Raw genomic sequence first — 13,797 nt, 5'->3', positions numbered from 1 at the left:
GGGCTATGACGTGTAACGCTGCGCCCTGAGCGCGCGGGCGTGCCTAAACTCTGCCAGGCCCCGGCCCGTACGCGAGTGCTTGAGGTTCCCCCTGCGGCTAAGGAAGCCTTTGCTGGCGGAGAGGTGCCGAAGCACTCATGGGGCTGGTTCCGCGCTCCCCCCACCAGGCGGGGCGCCGGTTCCCAGCTGGTGGCAAAAGAGGGCGCGGAGCCAAGGGCTCGGGGCGCCCCCCACCAGGCCGCCAGCGACAACCCTGCCCGCCTCCGGATGGGCGCTCAGAGCCGGCTCCGGATGCGCACCCTCACCTGAGCCCAGAAGCTTTGGGGTATTTCCGCCGGGCGCTATCCGCGCTGAAAGAGGTCCCCGAGACGGGAGAAGAACGAGGTAGGGAGCAACTTTGGGGTGGGATCAAGGGAGGCACTTAGTTGGGCATAAAATCCAGGACCGGTAAGGACATTTTCGTGGGTCCCCAGGGTGTGAGGACTTAGTTTCATCTCCTGTATCCCCTTCCTCCCTCCCCACCCCTTGGTTAAGTGATGGAACATAACCTTAGCCTCCTCTCATTCTCTTTAATATATTTCTTTTCTTGTTTTTCCAGAGCTGATGGTGCACAATGTTTTGAAAGAAGTGGAGGCTCAGGCCCTAGCCTTGGCCACAAACAGGGCTGGTAGTGAGATGCTGCAGGAACTGTTGGGGTTCAGTCCCCTGAAACCGCTGTGTCGAGTATGGGCTGCTCTGCGGCCCAACTTGCGCTTTGTGGCCTGTCATCGATGTGGGGTCCATGTATTGCAAAGTGCTTTGCTGCAGCTGCCTCGATTGCTAGGGAACCCTGCAGAGGAGGAGGAGGAGGAGGAGGATGGGAAGGATGGTCCTTTGGAGACCCTGGAGGAGCTGGGCCTGGGACTAGCCGCTGAGGTGTGTGATGATTTTCTTTTCTACTGTGGAGACACACATGGCAGCTTCGTGGTCAGAACTTTGCTGCAGGTATTGGGAGGGACTCTTCTGGAGTCTGAGAGAGCCAGGCACCGTGGCTCCCAGTTACCTGGTAAGTATTACAAGAAAGGGATATAGACCCAGAGGGAAGGAGAGTTTAGGAAGTTCAGAAGGAGAGAATAAGCAGAGGATTTCTTCATGATCATAAAGAATTAGCAGAGAAATGAGGTCAGGGATATCAGGCCAAAGATTAGTGTGCGTAGAGGCCCAGAGGTAAGGATGCATAGGTGTGTTTAGGGAACAGCTGTTAGAAGAATGGGGGCAAGTGGAAGAGATGATTCACTTGAGCATTGCGTTTCAAACTTTTTTTTTAACCAGAACTCACAGTATGGAAAAGTTTTTTAAACATGACTTGACATACATATGTGTATATATACACATACTGGATTCAAGCAAAAGGTCAGAAAGCAATACCCTTACTACATGCAACCCACTCTGATATTTTCTCCTCCCCCCCCCTTTTTTTTTTTTGCTGAGCCACACGCGGCTTGTGGTTCCTCGACCAGTCATCAAACCTGTGCCCCGTGCAGTGGAAGCTTGGAGCCCTAACCACTGGACTGCCAGGGAGTTCCCTCCTTTTTCATTTTATTTTGTGTGTTACATTAAAGAAATGCTTAGGACTTCCCTGGCGGTCCAGTGATTAAGAATCTGTGCTTTCACTTCAGGGGGCGTGGGTTCGATCCCTGGTTGGGGAAATAAGATCCCGCAGGCCACACAGCGCGGCCAAAAAAAAAAAAAGGTGGTTGAGACCCACTAGATTGATTTCGTAATACACTCATAGGCAGCAGACCTACATTTTGAAAAACACTGGGAAATAAGATAGTGAGTTTAGGTGAGGCCTGATTTTGGAACACCTTGAACTCCTGACTGAGGAGTTTGGACTATCTCCTATGGACCCTGGGGGAGCTGGTTGAAGTTTCTTAGAGAAATTAAAACAGAAATGTAGTCTCAGTTCAGTCATCCAGACGAGACGAGACATTCAGTTGTACCGACTGAGTTGTACGTGTTCCGCATCTCCAAGCCAAATCCTTGTTCAACTACGGAATTATTCTTCCTCCTGGATGGCAGTTCGTGATCTCACCACTGCATACGTTCTTGATCTTCCTTCAGAAGCACAAAGGGCCCCATCTCGGGAATGTAAGGCAACCGATTTCGAGGTCCCTGAAACCTTCTTGAATTGTCTTCAGAACCTGAGCTCCTGCTTTCTGAAGGACATTGCTGGTAAGGAGGGAAATAAGAGGAAATCTAGGATCTTTTTTGGAGGTGATGATCATCAAACAAGGCTCTTATTTTGATCAGTCTTATCCCTCTTGTTTTCAAATCTTAACTGGTTTGATGTTGTAAAGGCCCTGTGTAGACCATTTGTGTCCACAGTCCCTTGAATCTTGTTGCCTGAGATCTGAGGTTTTATAGGTTGTCTGGCTTTTGGGAAAGCCGCATTTATTATTTCTGCCCTCCCCCACAGTGTTTATCACTGACAAGATCTCCAGCTTCTGCCTTCAAGTAGCCTTACAGATCTTACACCGCAAGCTGCCCCAGCTTTGTGCCCACCTCTGCAATGCTGTGATGGGCTACTTGAGTAGCCGCAATTCCTCAGCAGATGGCAGGTATGGACAGGGCCTCAGGATTGACCGAGGTGGTGGGCTGTGTGAAATGAATGACATGATATGGGTATTTTGTTTGTTTGTTTTAAAAGACAAAGGTTTTCATTCTGTGTATGTGTGTGTGTACATGTGTATATATATGAAATATATATATGAGATATATATATGAGGTATATATATGAGATATATATGTATACAGCCATGTTATTTTTTTGTCCAGTTTTATTGAGATATAATGGACATATAGCACTGCGTAAGTTTAAGGTGTGCAGCGTGATTTGACTGACTTACCTCACAAAACAATTACCACAATAAGTTTAGTGAACATCCATCATCTCGTTTACATACAAAATTAAAGAAATAGGAAAAAATTTTTTATTCCTTGTGATGGGAACTCTTAACAACTTCCATGTAAAACATACACTAGTGTTAGTTATATTTATCATGTTATACATTACATCCTTAGTATTTATCTTATAACTGGACATTTGTACCTTTGATCGCTTTCCGCCAGTTCCCCCTACCCCCAGGGCCCCTGCCTCTGGTAAACACAAATCTGACCTCTTTTCCTATAAGTTTGTTTGTTTTTGAAGTATAATTGACGTACAACACTGTGTTAGTTCCTGTCACACAACGTGATGATTTGCTATTTCAGTACACTTCAAAATGATCACCATGGTAAGATGTGGTTATTTTGGATGAAGTGAAGTGAAGACTACCTGATCACCCTCTCCTTGTCCCCAGTCCCCTACTGCTATTTCTGCGCGATCAGACGAGCTCCAGACTCCTGGAGCAGGTGCTGCTGGTGTCGGAGCCCCCAAGGCTCCAGAGCCTCTTTGAGGATCACTTCCAAGGACAGCTGCAGACCCTGGCTGCACATCCTATTGCTAACTTCCCTTTGCAGCGTTTCCTGGATGCTATCACCACTCCTGAGCTGGTGAGTCAGGAACTTGGCTGAGTCCGTTCCTTTTAGTTCTTGTTCATTGGGACTTGCTTTATTGTATGCCTGCGTCTGTATTTTCAACAGTGTACTGGCCGTTCCCCTTGAGAAGTTATTCCTGGAGGCTTCCCAGAGCTTAGGGTAAAGGTGCCTTCTTCCCAGAAAGGATTTGCTTTGGCTTCTCTCAGGTGCTAGTGCCAGCAGGAGACGGGCGTAATTCAAGTTCTCAGCCTGAGCTTCCGTGGCTCGCGCAGTCTCTGGGTACTTGGCTACAAATCCATATGAGCACTGGAGCTGCTGTCCTAGCTTCTCATTTCCTTTGCTGCTTAGTGCCAAGGCATGTTTCCCTGGGATCTCATGGGTTGAGATCTGGGGTAGAAGGGGAGGTTTAATTCTAGTCCTCCCTTATCCTGAGAGTATGGCCATTTACAATCCCCTCCCCATGGGAGGCCGCACCTCTAAGACTGCCCCTTTGTTCTGGACCTTCCTTATCCATCCAAACCAAAGTCCTGTTATTGGCAATGCTTTTATGTTTTATCTAGCATTTTTAGTTGTTTTTGGCAGGAAGATTTCTCTCAATAACTCAGCCCACTGTTACCAGAATGCCAGATTCTTTAACCCATGTCTCCCCTCAGCTGTCCCCCGTGTTTGAGGAGCTAAGCCCTGCCCTGGAAGCTGTGCTGGCTCAGGGTCACTCAGGGGTAGTCATTGCCCTGGTCGGGGCCTGCCACAGAGTTGGGATCCACCAAGCCCAGGTCCTACAGCTGTTGTTGGAGGTGAGTGGTGGTTACCCGCAACCCATTTATGCCCTCAGTTCAAATTCTACCTGCTAGGACTTAGCTAATCTTCAGTCGTTGTATCTGTGGACCCAAGAGGTCTAGTGCCCAGGGAGTTCACAGATACAGGGGGAAATGAAGCCAAAACCATCTCATGGCCCTGGAATGAAAATAGTCTCCCAGGACAGAGAGAGAAGTTTTAAGGAATAAATATTTATTCAGCCCGTTACATATATGGAGGCTGTGGATACAGCAAGGCAGATGAGATCCTGTCCGCATGCAGCTTATGTTCTTGTGGACTCAGGCATTCTCATCTGTCCTGAATGCTTTCCCCTGTCTGGGAAGTCGAGGTTAGGGATGAATTGCTTGAGGTTAGTTCTCAGTTTCATGTTTTGTCTTCCTTTCTAGGCGTTCCACTGTGCAGAGCCCTCTTCCCGGCAAGTGGCCTGTGTGCCTCTCTTTGCCACTTTGATGACTTATGAGGTGTACTATGGACTGGCAGAGGAGGAGGGGGCAGTGCCCGCAGAGCACCAGGTGAGGTAGGGGAGAGGCCAAACCTGTGACTAACTGGGGACCAGGCCTCCCAGGGCTTAGGAAGCCCCTCACCACTGAGGTGAGGGTGGTGAGATCTCTGGCTTCATCCAAGTGAAGGTGGCAGTTTGGTGGCTGCCTCCTAATTCCCTGTCTCTGTCCTTCCAGGTAGAAATGGCCACCGCCAGGGACCTGGGGGAAGTGACAGTCCTTGGGTCTCTACTGCTCCAGCATTTGCTGCACTTCTCCAGTCCTGTTATTATACTTCGAAGTTTGGGTGCCTTGACAGGACCACAGCTTCTGACTCTGGCCCAAAGCCCTGCTGGTTCCCATGTGCTTGATGCTGTCCTGACCAGCCCCTCCGTGACACGCAAGCAGCGCCGCCGGGTGCTGAAGACCCTAAAGGTTAGATTTCTGGCTTCTGCTTTGATTCCTCTGCCATCCTCCATTTAGAGAATGTGAGCTTCCCCCAGGACTGTGCTTCGGAGTCACAGAGAGGATGTGTAGTTCCTAGACTGCTTCAACTCAGCCTCTGAACTTCAGCCCTCATGCCCACCCCAACCCAACACACTTCTGTGGACTGCCCTAGAGGGCCCTACCTTGCTTGTCTCAATGCAGGGACAGTATGTGGCTCTGGCCTGTAGTCGCCACGGCAGCCGTGTGCTTGATGCCATCTGGAGTGGGGCAGCCCTGGGGGCCCGGAAGGAAATTGCTGCTGAGCTGGGTGAGTACCAGCACCGATCTTTGACCTTTCCAAGTGTCCCCTTTCCTCACTCTAAAGAGCTGGGTGGCTGGGAATGGACCTAAATTAAGCAGAGACTTCAGTTCCAAAGGGTGGTCTTGGCCACGGGTTCTTGGCAGTCTGTTCTCCCCTGCCCCTCTGCGGACTGTGCAGCCCTGTGCTCCCACCCCTCCTCCTGACTTCTCTTCTTTGGACAGTGAGGGGTTAACTCTATCCTGAGGCAGACCCAGGGTTCCAAAAAAATGGAGGGACTTTCACCCCAGGTAGAGTCTCTTCAAGGATGGGTGGGTGACTGCATGGTGATACTGAACACGAATGGTTCCCTTTGCAGGGGCGCGGAACCAGGAGCTGATAAGGGACCCTTTTGGCCACCATGTAGCTCGAAACGTGGCCCTGACTACCTTTCTGAAGCGGCGAGAGGCTTGGGAACAGCAGCAGGGGGCGGTGGCCAAGCGGAGGCGGGCCTTGAACTCAATACTTGAAGACTAAGGCCTTTGGATCTGGGACTGGGTGTTCATGGGGCACGGGGAAACGGAGTATCTATCCTGTCCTGTTCCTAGTTTAAACTGGAGTCAAAAGTCTTATTGATAAACATTTTTATATTTTTACTGGAAACACCTTTGTTATTTTGTGGGGGAAGGGTACAAAGAAATAGAGATCTCAAGGTAAAGTTAGAGAGGGCTTTCTTCAGGGCACTGGGGAGCTTAGGGACAGGAGGGGAGTGGTAAGGACCTCTAGATGTAGCAGCAATCAGGGTGGGATCCAGATGCCTGTGGACAGGCTGTGGCCTTTCAGGGTAAGTGGGAGGCTGCAAAGATGGCTAGGAATGGATAGTATTCTTCAGCAATGGGTATAGGCTGGGGTGGAAGGCGTTAGGCTGATGGGCCTGTCACTATGGGATCAGAAGACTGGGGAAAACAGGCGGGTTAGTGAGCCTGCACTGTGTGTAGGCCCCAAACTTGATGCTGTCACAGTCCTTACAGTCTGTCTCTTGGAATGAGTCTAGGGGCAGAAGCTCAGAGCCCCTTCTCAGTAGGGTTGGAGGCGACCCTGCCGCTGCCACCGCTCAGTCCCTTCCACTGCATGACGAAGGGTGGAGGAAATTCCCAGCAGCATGTGGCCCAGGCCTTGCAGCAGTGTGGAGGCCCATCGGAGGAGCTCCCTGAAGGGCAGAGACAAGAGGAAGTCACGGGGTGGGGTCTGGGGGTTTTCCACAGGGGAGAGCTAACAGGGTAGGGGAGTGCAGCCGTAGGGGTGGGGAAGTGTGACATGTTGGTCTCTGACCTGAGTATTTTCTTTGGGCCGAGTCCTTGAATGTCACAGCTCATGGAGTAGAGCCCGTAGAACGTGGCTTTGATGTTCAGGCTGCCAAAGAGGTCTCGAGGGTTTTGCTTGTATACGTCGAAGGTGATGCGGGCGATGTCCTTGCTGTGCTTGGGCTTCTCCCGGCCCAGGCCATACGACAGCACCCCACTCTGTAGGAGCCCCCCACATCGGTGCAATGGACCCTCACATACTGACACTCACCACTAATCCCTGTCAGCACTGGGACAGACCCACCCTTGCCTGGACTGTTGGTCCACTACAAGGAGTCCTCGACAACTCCTCACCTCTCCCGTCGCTTCTGCCCCCAAGATCAGGGTTAGGTAGCAGAAGAGGCTTGGGAGAGACAGAAAGGATCAGTGGCCTAAGCAGCCCCAGTGTGGGCCTCTCACCCTGCTGGGGCTCCAGCTCTGTCCCAACGTCAGCACCATCAGGCATGTGTCATCCTCCAACAGCTGGAAGAAGTCCTCGCTCTCCACTGTGGTCCCATCCTCCTCCAGCACCAGTGTTAGCACTCCACTCAGCGCCAGAGTCTCCTGTGCCTGCCCAGTGGCAAGAAGTAGGAGGGAAGGGGCAGAGCTTATCCCATGCCCCTTCCCTGTCCGGCTGCCCAGCACCCAATGGTTGACCCTAGATGCTGACTGATATCCCAACTCTCCTTCCTGGTGCTCTGCCATCCCTTCTAATGGCTCTAGCTCACGGTGTTCTTTAGTTGTTGGGGGACCCTCACTAGGGCCTGTCCTTTTCCTATTCGTTCCTGCTTTGCTCCTACCATGTCACTGTCATCTCTCCCAGCTTCCCTCCAAGCCATGCCTACTGGTTAGGAATTGAAAAGCTAGCCAGTTTCTCTTGAATGGGTATAGGCATTATGCTGATGGGGCCTGTCACGACGGGGTCTTATCTCCAGTGTCCCACCTCACTCTCCCCGACCCTCACAGAGTTCTTCAGAACTATTTTCGGTAATAATGACTTTTAACCTTTTTAAGTCTTCACTAGTGTCAAGTATCTATGTAGCACTTTACATACATTATTCTCTTTTACTCCTTTCAGCAGCCCTAGGAGGTAGTTGTATTATTGTACCCTTTTTACAGATGAAGAAACTGAGGGTTTTTTTTTGGTTTTGTTTTTTTTGCGGTACGCAGGCCTCTCACTGTTGTGGTCTCTCCCGTTGCGGAGCACAGGCTCTGGAGGCACAGGCTCAGCAGCCATGGCTCACGGGCCCAGCCGCTCCGCGAGACCGGGGCACGAACCCATGTCCCCTGCATCGGCAGGCGGACTCTCAACCACTGCGCCACCAGGGAAGCCCGAAACTGAGGTTTTGATAGGCTGAGTAACTTCCCAAGTTTTGACACTAGGAAGCGGCAGAATCAGGATTTGAATTTGATCTGTCATACAAATTGCCGTTCCATACTGAGTTCTGAAATCTATCCCTCCACCCCTGTCTACTCCTTTCCTGCCCCCAAAGAAAAGCCCACTCCTTGGAAAAAAAAAAAAGTGAACTGACTCAAATGCAGCAGAAGCCACTGGGCTCACCCCCCTGCTTTTAGCCCTCAGAGGGAGGGGCAGCCATGTAGCCGCGGCCCTTCCTGCTCATTATTCCAAGCTCACACTCTTCCCTAGCCCCTTGGCTGCCTCTGCTCTTGGAACCCAGGGACGTGGCCCACACACCTTGTGTAGCAGTTCCCGGCGGGTGGCAGCTGTAAGGCCTTTCCGGGTGGCCCTCTTGTGATCACAGACGCGGAAAGGTCGCGGGGGTGGTGGAGCCGAGGTCCAGACCTTACGGCCCAAATCGGAGCTCATACTGGTTACTGACCTGGTAGGTGGGAAGAAAGGTCAAGAAGGAGTGAGGGGTTTGGTGAGTGCAGCGGGGGTGACGGGCGTGGGGTAGCTGGAGCTTTAGGGAAGTTGGGAGGGAGGGATCTAGGTGTGCGGATTAAAGTAGCTCGGGGAGAGAGGGAGAGACCACGGACTGGGCGCGGTGGGGGGGTGAGGGGATGGGGTGGCGGTTCGGGAGCTGGACAAGCCCACTGTGAAAAGGGGCAGGGAGGGGAAGGGGTACAAATTCGAAAGTTTTCTAGGGTCTGAAAGCAGCTTTGTCACCCTGCCTATATCCCCAGAGCTGGAGAGTGGAGAGAAGGGTTAGAAATCACCTGAGCAGGCCGCTGGGGTCCAGGGCAGAGAGGTACTCCATGGTGGAGGGAAGGAGCAGGAGAGTTGCCTCTCCCGGGAGGTCTGGGCTCGGTGGTTCTCGGCGGGGTTGGAGCTGAAGTGGTGGTGTTTTCTGTTACGGAGCTGGGATCTCAGCCCCGGCGAGGTGGGGTATGAGTCAAGCCCGGACTCTGGCCCCCCTGCCTGGCCAGTGAGAAGGGCAAAGTCCAAGGGGAGGGAGGAGGGGAAGGGCCAAGTGGGGTGGTGGAGGAAGGATGGAGGCCCAGATATGTCCAGCAAAAGCCATGGAAGTTTGTGTGTGTGTCTCTGGTGGCAGCGTGTGATGTGAGGGTACATGGGAACTATGTAATTGGATGGAATGTGATATCCGGTGTGTTTCTTTATATCGAGGTAATTTCTAGGGCCAATTTCTCCTGGCTCCCAATCTGTGTGAAGCTGGTTATGTGATTTGCTCTGTATGTGCTGCCACCTACTGAAAACGCCATGAACTGCAGCTTTAGGAACAGGGAGGCCGTGCTGAGGATGGGCAGGGCTTGGAGAAAATAGAACACCTCCAGGCAGTGTGCCTGGGTGGGGTGCGAGGGGAGGATGGGTCCTGATCCATGGATCCAGAATCACCAGGATCCTGTCTGGGACCCTGGCCTTCCTCTTTCATGCTCTTCCCTCTGTGGGCTAGGGGAGGGGCTGGCTCAACACTTCTCTTCAGAAGAACTGCCTGCTTCAGCTGCACTGGATTAGTCATTCTCTCACCTTTCTCCATTGGCCACTTTATAGGCATGAAGGAGATGTGGAAGGCGGAAGAGGGGATGGGTCCTTCGATGACATCAGGACTTTAGCATTCGGTGCCCCGTGCCCCATCTCTGATTTCAGCTGCAGTTGTGATGAACAGTTGTGAGGAAGCTCAGACTCTCACTGTCAGTGAATCCCTCACATGAGCATAAGTCTCTTTGATTTCTTGCCCAGGAGTCTTATCTGAAGCTGTAGCAGCCCACTCAGCCCCCTGACAAGTACAGGCTGCAAGTGTGTATAAGGGCATTAATGCCTCTAGGACAACCCTCAAACAATGGGGAATGTGAGCTGGCCATAAACGCCCATCTTCTCTCTTTCTGGAAGTTATTTTGTGCACTCAGAGGTTCCTGATGCCCACTGAATATTGGAATTCAATAATACACTCTTACTGGTTTTCCTCTTCCCTCTCTTCCCCTGCTCTCTCACTCCTGCTTCCCGACCTGACTCCCCAAATACCAGATTACCCATGTCCTCGACTCAGGCTCTGCTCTGGAGGGAACCCAAACTGAGACAAGACTGGTGTCCTGGCTCCCAAGGAACCCCCTTCTGGCTGTTGACTGGGCAGAAGCCTTTTTTCCCCTTCCCTAAATTTCATCAATCTACCAAATTTCTTCCTTTCCAAGCTTTGCCCAACCTCACGACCTAGAGAAGTAAGTCTCTACACTGCGCCCTTTCCTTTTTCCTTGCATTGTATCCTGGTGCAGCCTGGCAGTGTGGCCTCTTCATGGTTGTCAGTTAGGACTCCTCAACCAGGCTATAAGCCCCTCACACCTCCATGCATCTCCCATTCCGCCTGGAACTTAACCTATGCTTTACACTGAAAGCTGCCATTGACAGCCCACTGAGAGGTGTGAGGGCAGAATGACTGGGGCAGGGTCCAAGGCAAGAGGTGAGAGGGGTAGGTAGGAAGCTGAGGAAAAAGGGGGCTCAGGAGTCTGAGTCTCAGGGTCAGGAGTCTGAAAACAGGCAAAGGTAGAGCAGCTGGGGGAATGAGGAGTTGGGTCGCCTTCTCTGCTGAGTGCAGGCAAGAGCGGCCAGACAGCATAAGAGCTGCAGGGTGGGAGGATTGGGACCAGAGGGTGGGGGGCAGGGGGTGGGGAGGGATGAGCGCAGAAGCAGGACCCAGGGGCAGGATCTGGCAGTGTCCCTACTCACCCACACGACCAGGGAACCTTATCTGCACCCCTTCAGCTTATCCTGTTTCCTGGGGAGGCGGGCTCTCACACGCCTGGACGTGTTAGTGATGGGAAGCAGCAGGGTGAGGGAGGGGCCCCAGGAAAGGCCCGAGAGGAGCCCCACCTTGTCCCTCCCTGTTTTCGCCTCACCCTCTGACAACCTGACAGGCACAGGACAGGATTAGGCACCCGGCCCACTGCCCCTTTGCCTTTGGGCTTCCCCAGGCCCCTGGAGGGCCCCCAACCCTGCTCGCTCCCAGCTGGGTAAGTAGATCTGCCCATGAGACCATACTCCCTTCCACTCACTTTTGCCCTGAGGTATAGGCAACGGGGCTGGACGAAGAAGGAGAGGCCAGGTTAGGAGGGTGGAAGGTGGAGGCAGTGACAGCCTGGGAGTCAGGACTGGGGAGGTCGGCTGACCCAGAGCAGGGGATTTGGGTTCCAGGAAGCAGTGTTTGAGCTGGGTCTGGGGTCCTGGAGGAAGAGACAGAAGCTCCCAGACAGAAGAGAGGCAGGCTGCAGAGGAGTGAGGGAGGCACAGTCCCTTCTCACCGGCATCAGGCGTAACGTGGGCTTTTGCCCCACCTGAAAGCGCTCCATGGCTCTTTCCAGCCTTCCGTAGGCGCCTAGGGATGTCGGTTTGCTACGGTCCCCCGGGAAACGAGACGCTGCTGAGCTGGAAGACCTCGCGGGTCACAGGCACAGCCTTCCTGCTGCTGGCGGCGCTGCTGGGGCTGCCTGGCAACGGCTTCGTGGTGTGGAGCTTGGCGGGCTGGCGGCCCGCACGGGGGCGACCGCTGGCGGCCACGCTCGTGCTGCACCTGGCGCTGGCCGACGGCTCGGTGCTGCTGCTCACGCCGCTCTTCGTGACCTTCCTGACCCGGCAGGCCTGGCCGCTGGGCCAGGCGGGCTGCAAGGCCGTGTACTACGTGTGCGCGCTCAGCATGTACGCCAGCGTGCTGCTCACCGGCCTGCTCAGCCTGCAGCGCTGCCTCGCCATCACCCGCCCCTTCCTGGCGCCCCGGCTGCGCAGCCCGGCCCTGGCCCGCCGCCTGCTGCTGGCCGTCTGGCTGGCCGCCCTGGTGCTCGCCAGCCCGGCCGCCGTGTACCGCCACCTCTGGGCGGACCGCGTGTGCCAGCTGTGCCACCCGTCGCCCGCCCACGCCGCCGCCCACCTGAGCCTGGAGACCCTGACCGCCTTCGTGCTGCCCTTCGGGCTGGTGCTCGGCTGCTACGGCGTGACGCTGGTGCGGCTGCGGGGCACCCGCTGGGGCGCCAGGCGGCACGGGGCGCGGGTGGGCCGGCTGGTGGTCGCCATCGTGCTGGCCTTTGGCTTGCTCTGGGCCCCCTACCACGCTGTCAACGTACTGCAGGCGCTCGCCGCGCTGGCTCCGCCCGAAGGAGCCTTGGCGAGCCTGGGCGGGGCGGGCCAGGCGGCGCGAGCCGGAACCACGGCTCTGGCCTTCTTCAGCTCCAGCGTCAACCCGCTGCTCTACCTCTTCACCGCCGGGGATCTACTGCCCCGAGCGGGTCCCCGCTTCCTCACGCGGCTCTTCGAGGGCTCCGGAGAGGCCCGATGGGGCGTCCAGTCTAGGGTGGGGGCCATGGAGCTCCGAGCTAGCACTCGGCTCAAAGTGCTGGGGCAGGGCCGTGGCAATGGAGACCCTGGGGGCGGGGCGGAGAGGGACAGTCAGGGATGAGACCCTTGACGTCAAACCCTACAACCGGGCCTGCTCTCCCCTATCCCCTTACATCGCCTCCCAGAACTCAGGGAACCACTGTGGACAGTTTGGGGATCCTTCTCTGACCATAGTTTTGACCTGTCTGGGCAGAATTATCATACATCTGGGGCAGGCCCAGGTTCCTCAAACTGAGGGACTTTGAGTGGTGATGGTCAGTGTTAAGGAGTATCATGTACTTGCAGGTTGGCATGTGCCCAGGTGCCAGAGCTGCTTACTTGTTGCCAATAGCTATTGTGAAATACACTGGGTGGTCATTATGTTTCAGCAAAAATAGAAATGAGACTTTTCTGATAAGCAAGGAAAATAAGCAAACAATGAACAGGCTGGGGAAACAGCATAAACAGGCCTGAAAGAGTTAAGCAATCTTGGTTACTCTTTAGCTGTTACTACTAACAAACACTTGTAGCTAGACTTGTCCTTCACAAAGCTAATTACTCTCTGATTCCATAGGAATTATACTCTGCACCTGGCATTCTTCTCCCCCTACACTCTCTCGCAGCATTAAAAGAAGGTCACCGGGGCTTCCCTGGTGGCGCAGTGGTTGAGAGTCTGCCTGCTGATGCAGGGGACACGGGTTCGTGCCCCGGTCCGGGAGGATCCCACATGCCGCAGAGCGGCTGGGCCCGTGAGCCATGGCCGCTGAGCCTGTGCGTCCGGAGCCTGTGCTGCTCTGCAACGGGAGAGGCCCGCGTACCACAAAAAAAAAAAAAAAAGGTCACGGGACAATAACTTCAGGGACACCAGACCCGGTTGCCTTTTGCTAGCTGTGGCCGTTTTAAAATATTGCAAGAAGAAGAAGAATGCAAAACCTTCACCACTTTGATCCTTATCACTTACCTGGACTGCAAGTTCTACCTATAAGACCCTCTGTAATCCCCCAGGAGAGGGGGGGCACAGTTCTTGAGGTGCTAGCCTGCTGTGTTTCCCTCTTGCCTGGCCAAAGGAATAAAGCCACTCTTTTCTATTTCCTCCAGACTTTGTCTCCGTACTTCTATTCGGCATTGGTGGACAGG

At 53.9% G+C, this 13,797-nt stretch overlaps 3 protein-coding genes across 5 annotated transcripts; 2 read left to right on the top strand and 1 right to left on the bottom strand.

Moving 5' to 3' along the window:
- The first annotated feature begins 137 nt into the window (after window positions 1–137).
- On the top strand, window positions 138–6,201 carry NOP9 (NOP9 nucleolar protein). Of its 2 annotated transcripts, none has more exons than XM_019924119.3 (10): window positions 138–384; window positions 599–1,045; window positions 2,104–2,214; window positions 2,459–2,600; window positions 3,342–3,534; window positions 4,173–4,313; window positions 4,722–4,847; window positions 5,013–5,249; window positions 5,463–5,568; window positions 5,918–6,201. In XM_019924119.3, exons 1-10 carry the CDS (start codon window positions 138–140, stop codon window positions 6,073–6,075), a joined length of 1,908 nt encoding a protein of 635 aa, XP_019779678.1. In that variant the 3' UTR covers window positions 6,076–6,201. The 2 variants fall into 2 exon arrangements, with proteins under 2 accessions (XP_019779678.1, XP_073656710.1); XM_073800609.1 differs by having other exon boundaries at window positions 2,062–2,214.
- CIDEB (cell death inducing DFFA like effector b) lies at window positions 6,168–11,702 on the bottom strand. Of its 2 annotated transcripts, none has more exons than XM_073800614.1 (6): window positions 11,595–11,702; window positions 9,060–9,172; window positions 8,578–8,722; window positions 7,302–7,451; window positions 6,871–7,061; window positions 6,168–6,748 (listed from the first exon to the last, which is right to left on the bottom strand). In XM_073800614.1, exons 1-6 carry the CDS (start codon window positions 11,640–11,642, stop codon window positions 6,616–6,618), a joined length of 780 nt encoding a protein of 259 aa, XP_073656715.1. In that variant the 5' UTR covers window positions 11,643–11,702; the 3' UTR covers window positions 6,168–6,615. The 2 variants fall into 2 exon arrangements, with proteins under 2 accessions (XP_073656715.1, XP_033707140.1); XM_033851249.2 differs by lacking the exon at window positions 11,595–11,702 and adding an exon at window positions 9,829–10,985.
- On the top strand, window positions 11,675–13,759 carry LTB4R2 (leukotriene B4 receptor 2). Its single transcript, XM_019924118.3, has one exon. It carries the CDS (start codon window positions 11,675–11,677, stop codon window positions 12,740–12,742), a length of 1,068 nt encoding a protein of 355 aa, XP_019779677.1. The 3' UTR covers window positions 12,743–13,759.
- Window positions 13,760–13,797: the final 38 nt, after the last annotated feature.

The sequence above is a fragment of the Tursiops truncatus genome, chromosome 2 (genome assembly GCF_011762595.2).
Source record: "Tursiops truncatus isolate mTurTru1 chromosome 2, mTurTru1.mat.Y, whole genome shotgun sequence".
Classification (NCBI taxonomy): domain Eukaryota; kingdom Metazoa; phylum Chordata; class Mammalia; order Artiodactyla; family Delphinidae; genus Tursiops; species Tursiops truncatus.
This window is presented reverse-complemented; position numbering and strand designations above follow the sequence as displayed.

Bases quoted from the DNA above. Each gene is read 5' to 3' on its own strand.
- NOP9 (XM_073800609.1), top strand. From the start codon at position 138: ATGGGGCTGGTTCCGCGCTCCCCCCACCAGGCGGGGCGCCGGTTCCCA. The intron at 385-598 runs GTAGGGAGCAAC...TTGTTTTTCCAG, and splicing joins CGAGACGGGAGAAGAACGAG to AGCTGATGGTGCACAATGTT. The intron at 3,535-4,172 runs GTGAGTCAGGAA...GTCTCCCCTCAG, and splicing joins CTATCACCACTCCTGAGCTG to CTGTCCCCCGTGTTTGAGGA.
- CIDEB (XM_073800614.1), bottom strand. From the start codon at position 11,642: ATGGAGCGCTTTCAGGTGGGGCAAAAGCCCACGTTACGCCTGATGCCG. The intron at 7,452-8,577 runs GTGTGTGGGCCA...GCCACTGGGCAG, and splicing joins GCCGGGAACTGCTACACAAG to GCACAGGAGACTCTGGCGCT. The intron at 7,062-7,301 runs GTGAGAGGCCCA...GGGCTCCTACAG, and splicing joins AGAGCTGGAGCCCCAGCAGG to AGTGGGGTGCTGTCGTATGG.
- LTB4R2 (XM_019924118.3), top strand. From the start codon at position 11,675: ATGTCGGTTTGCTACGGTCCCCCGGGAAACGAGACGCTGCTGAGCTGG.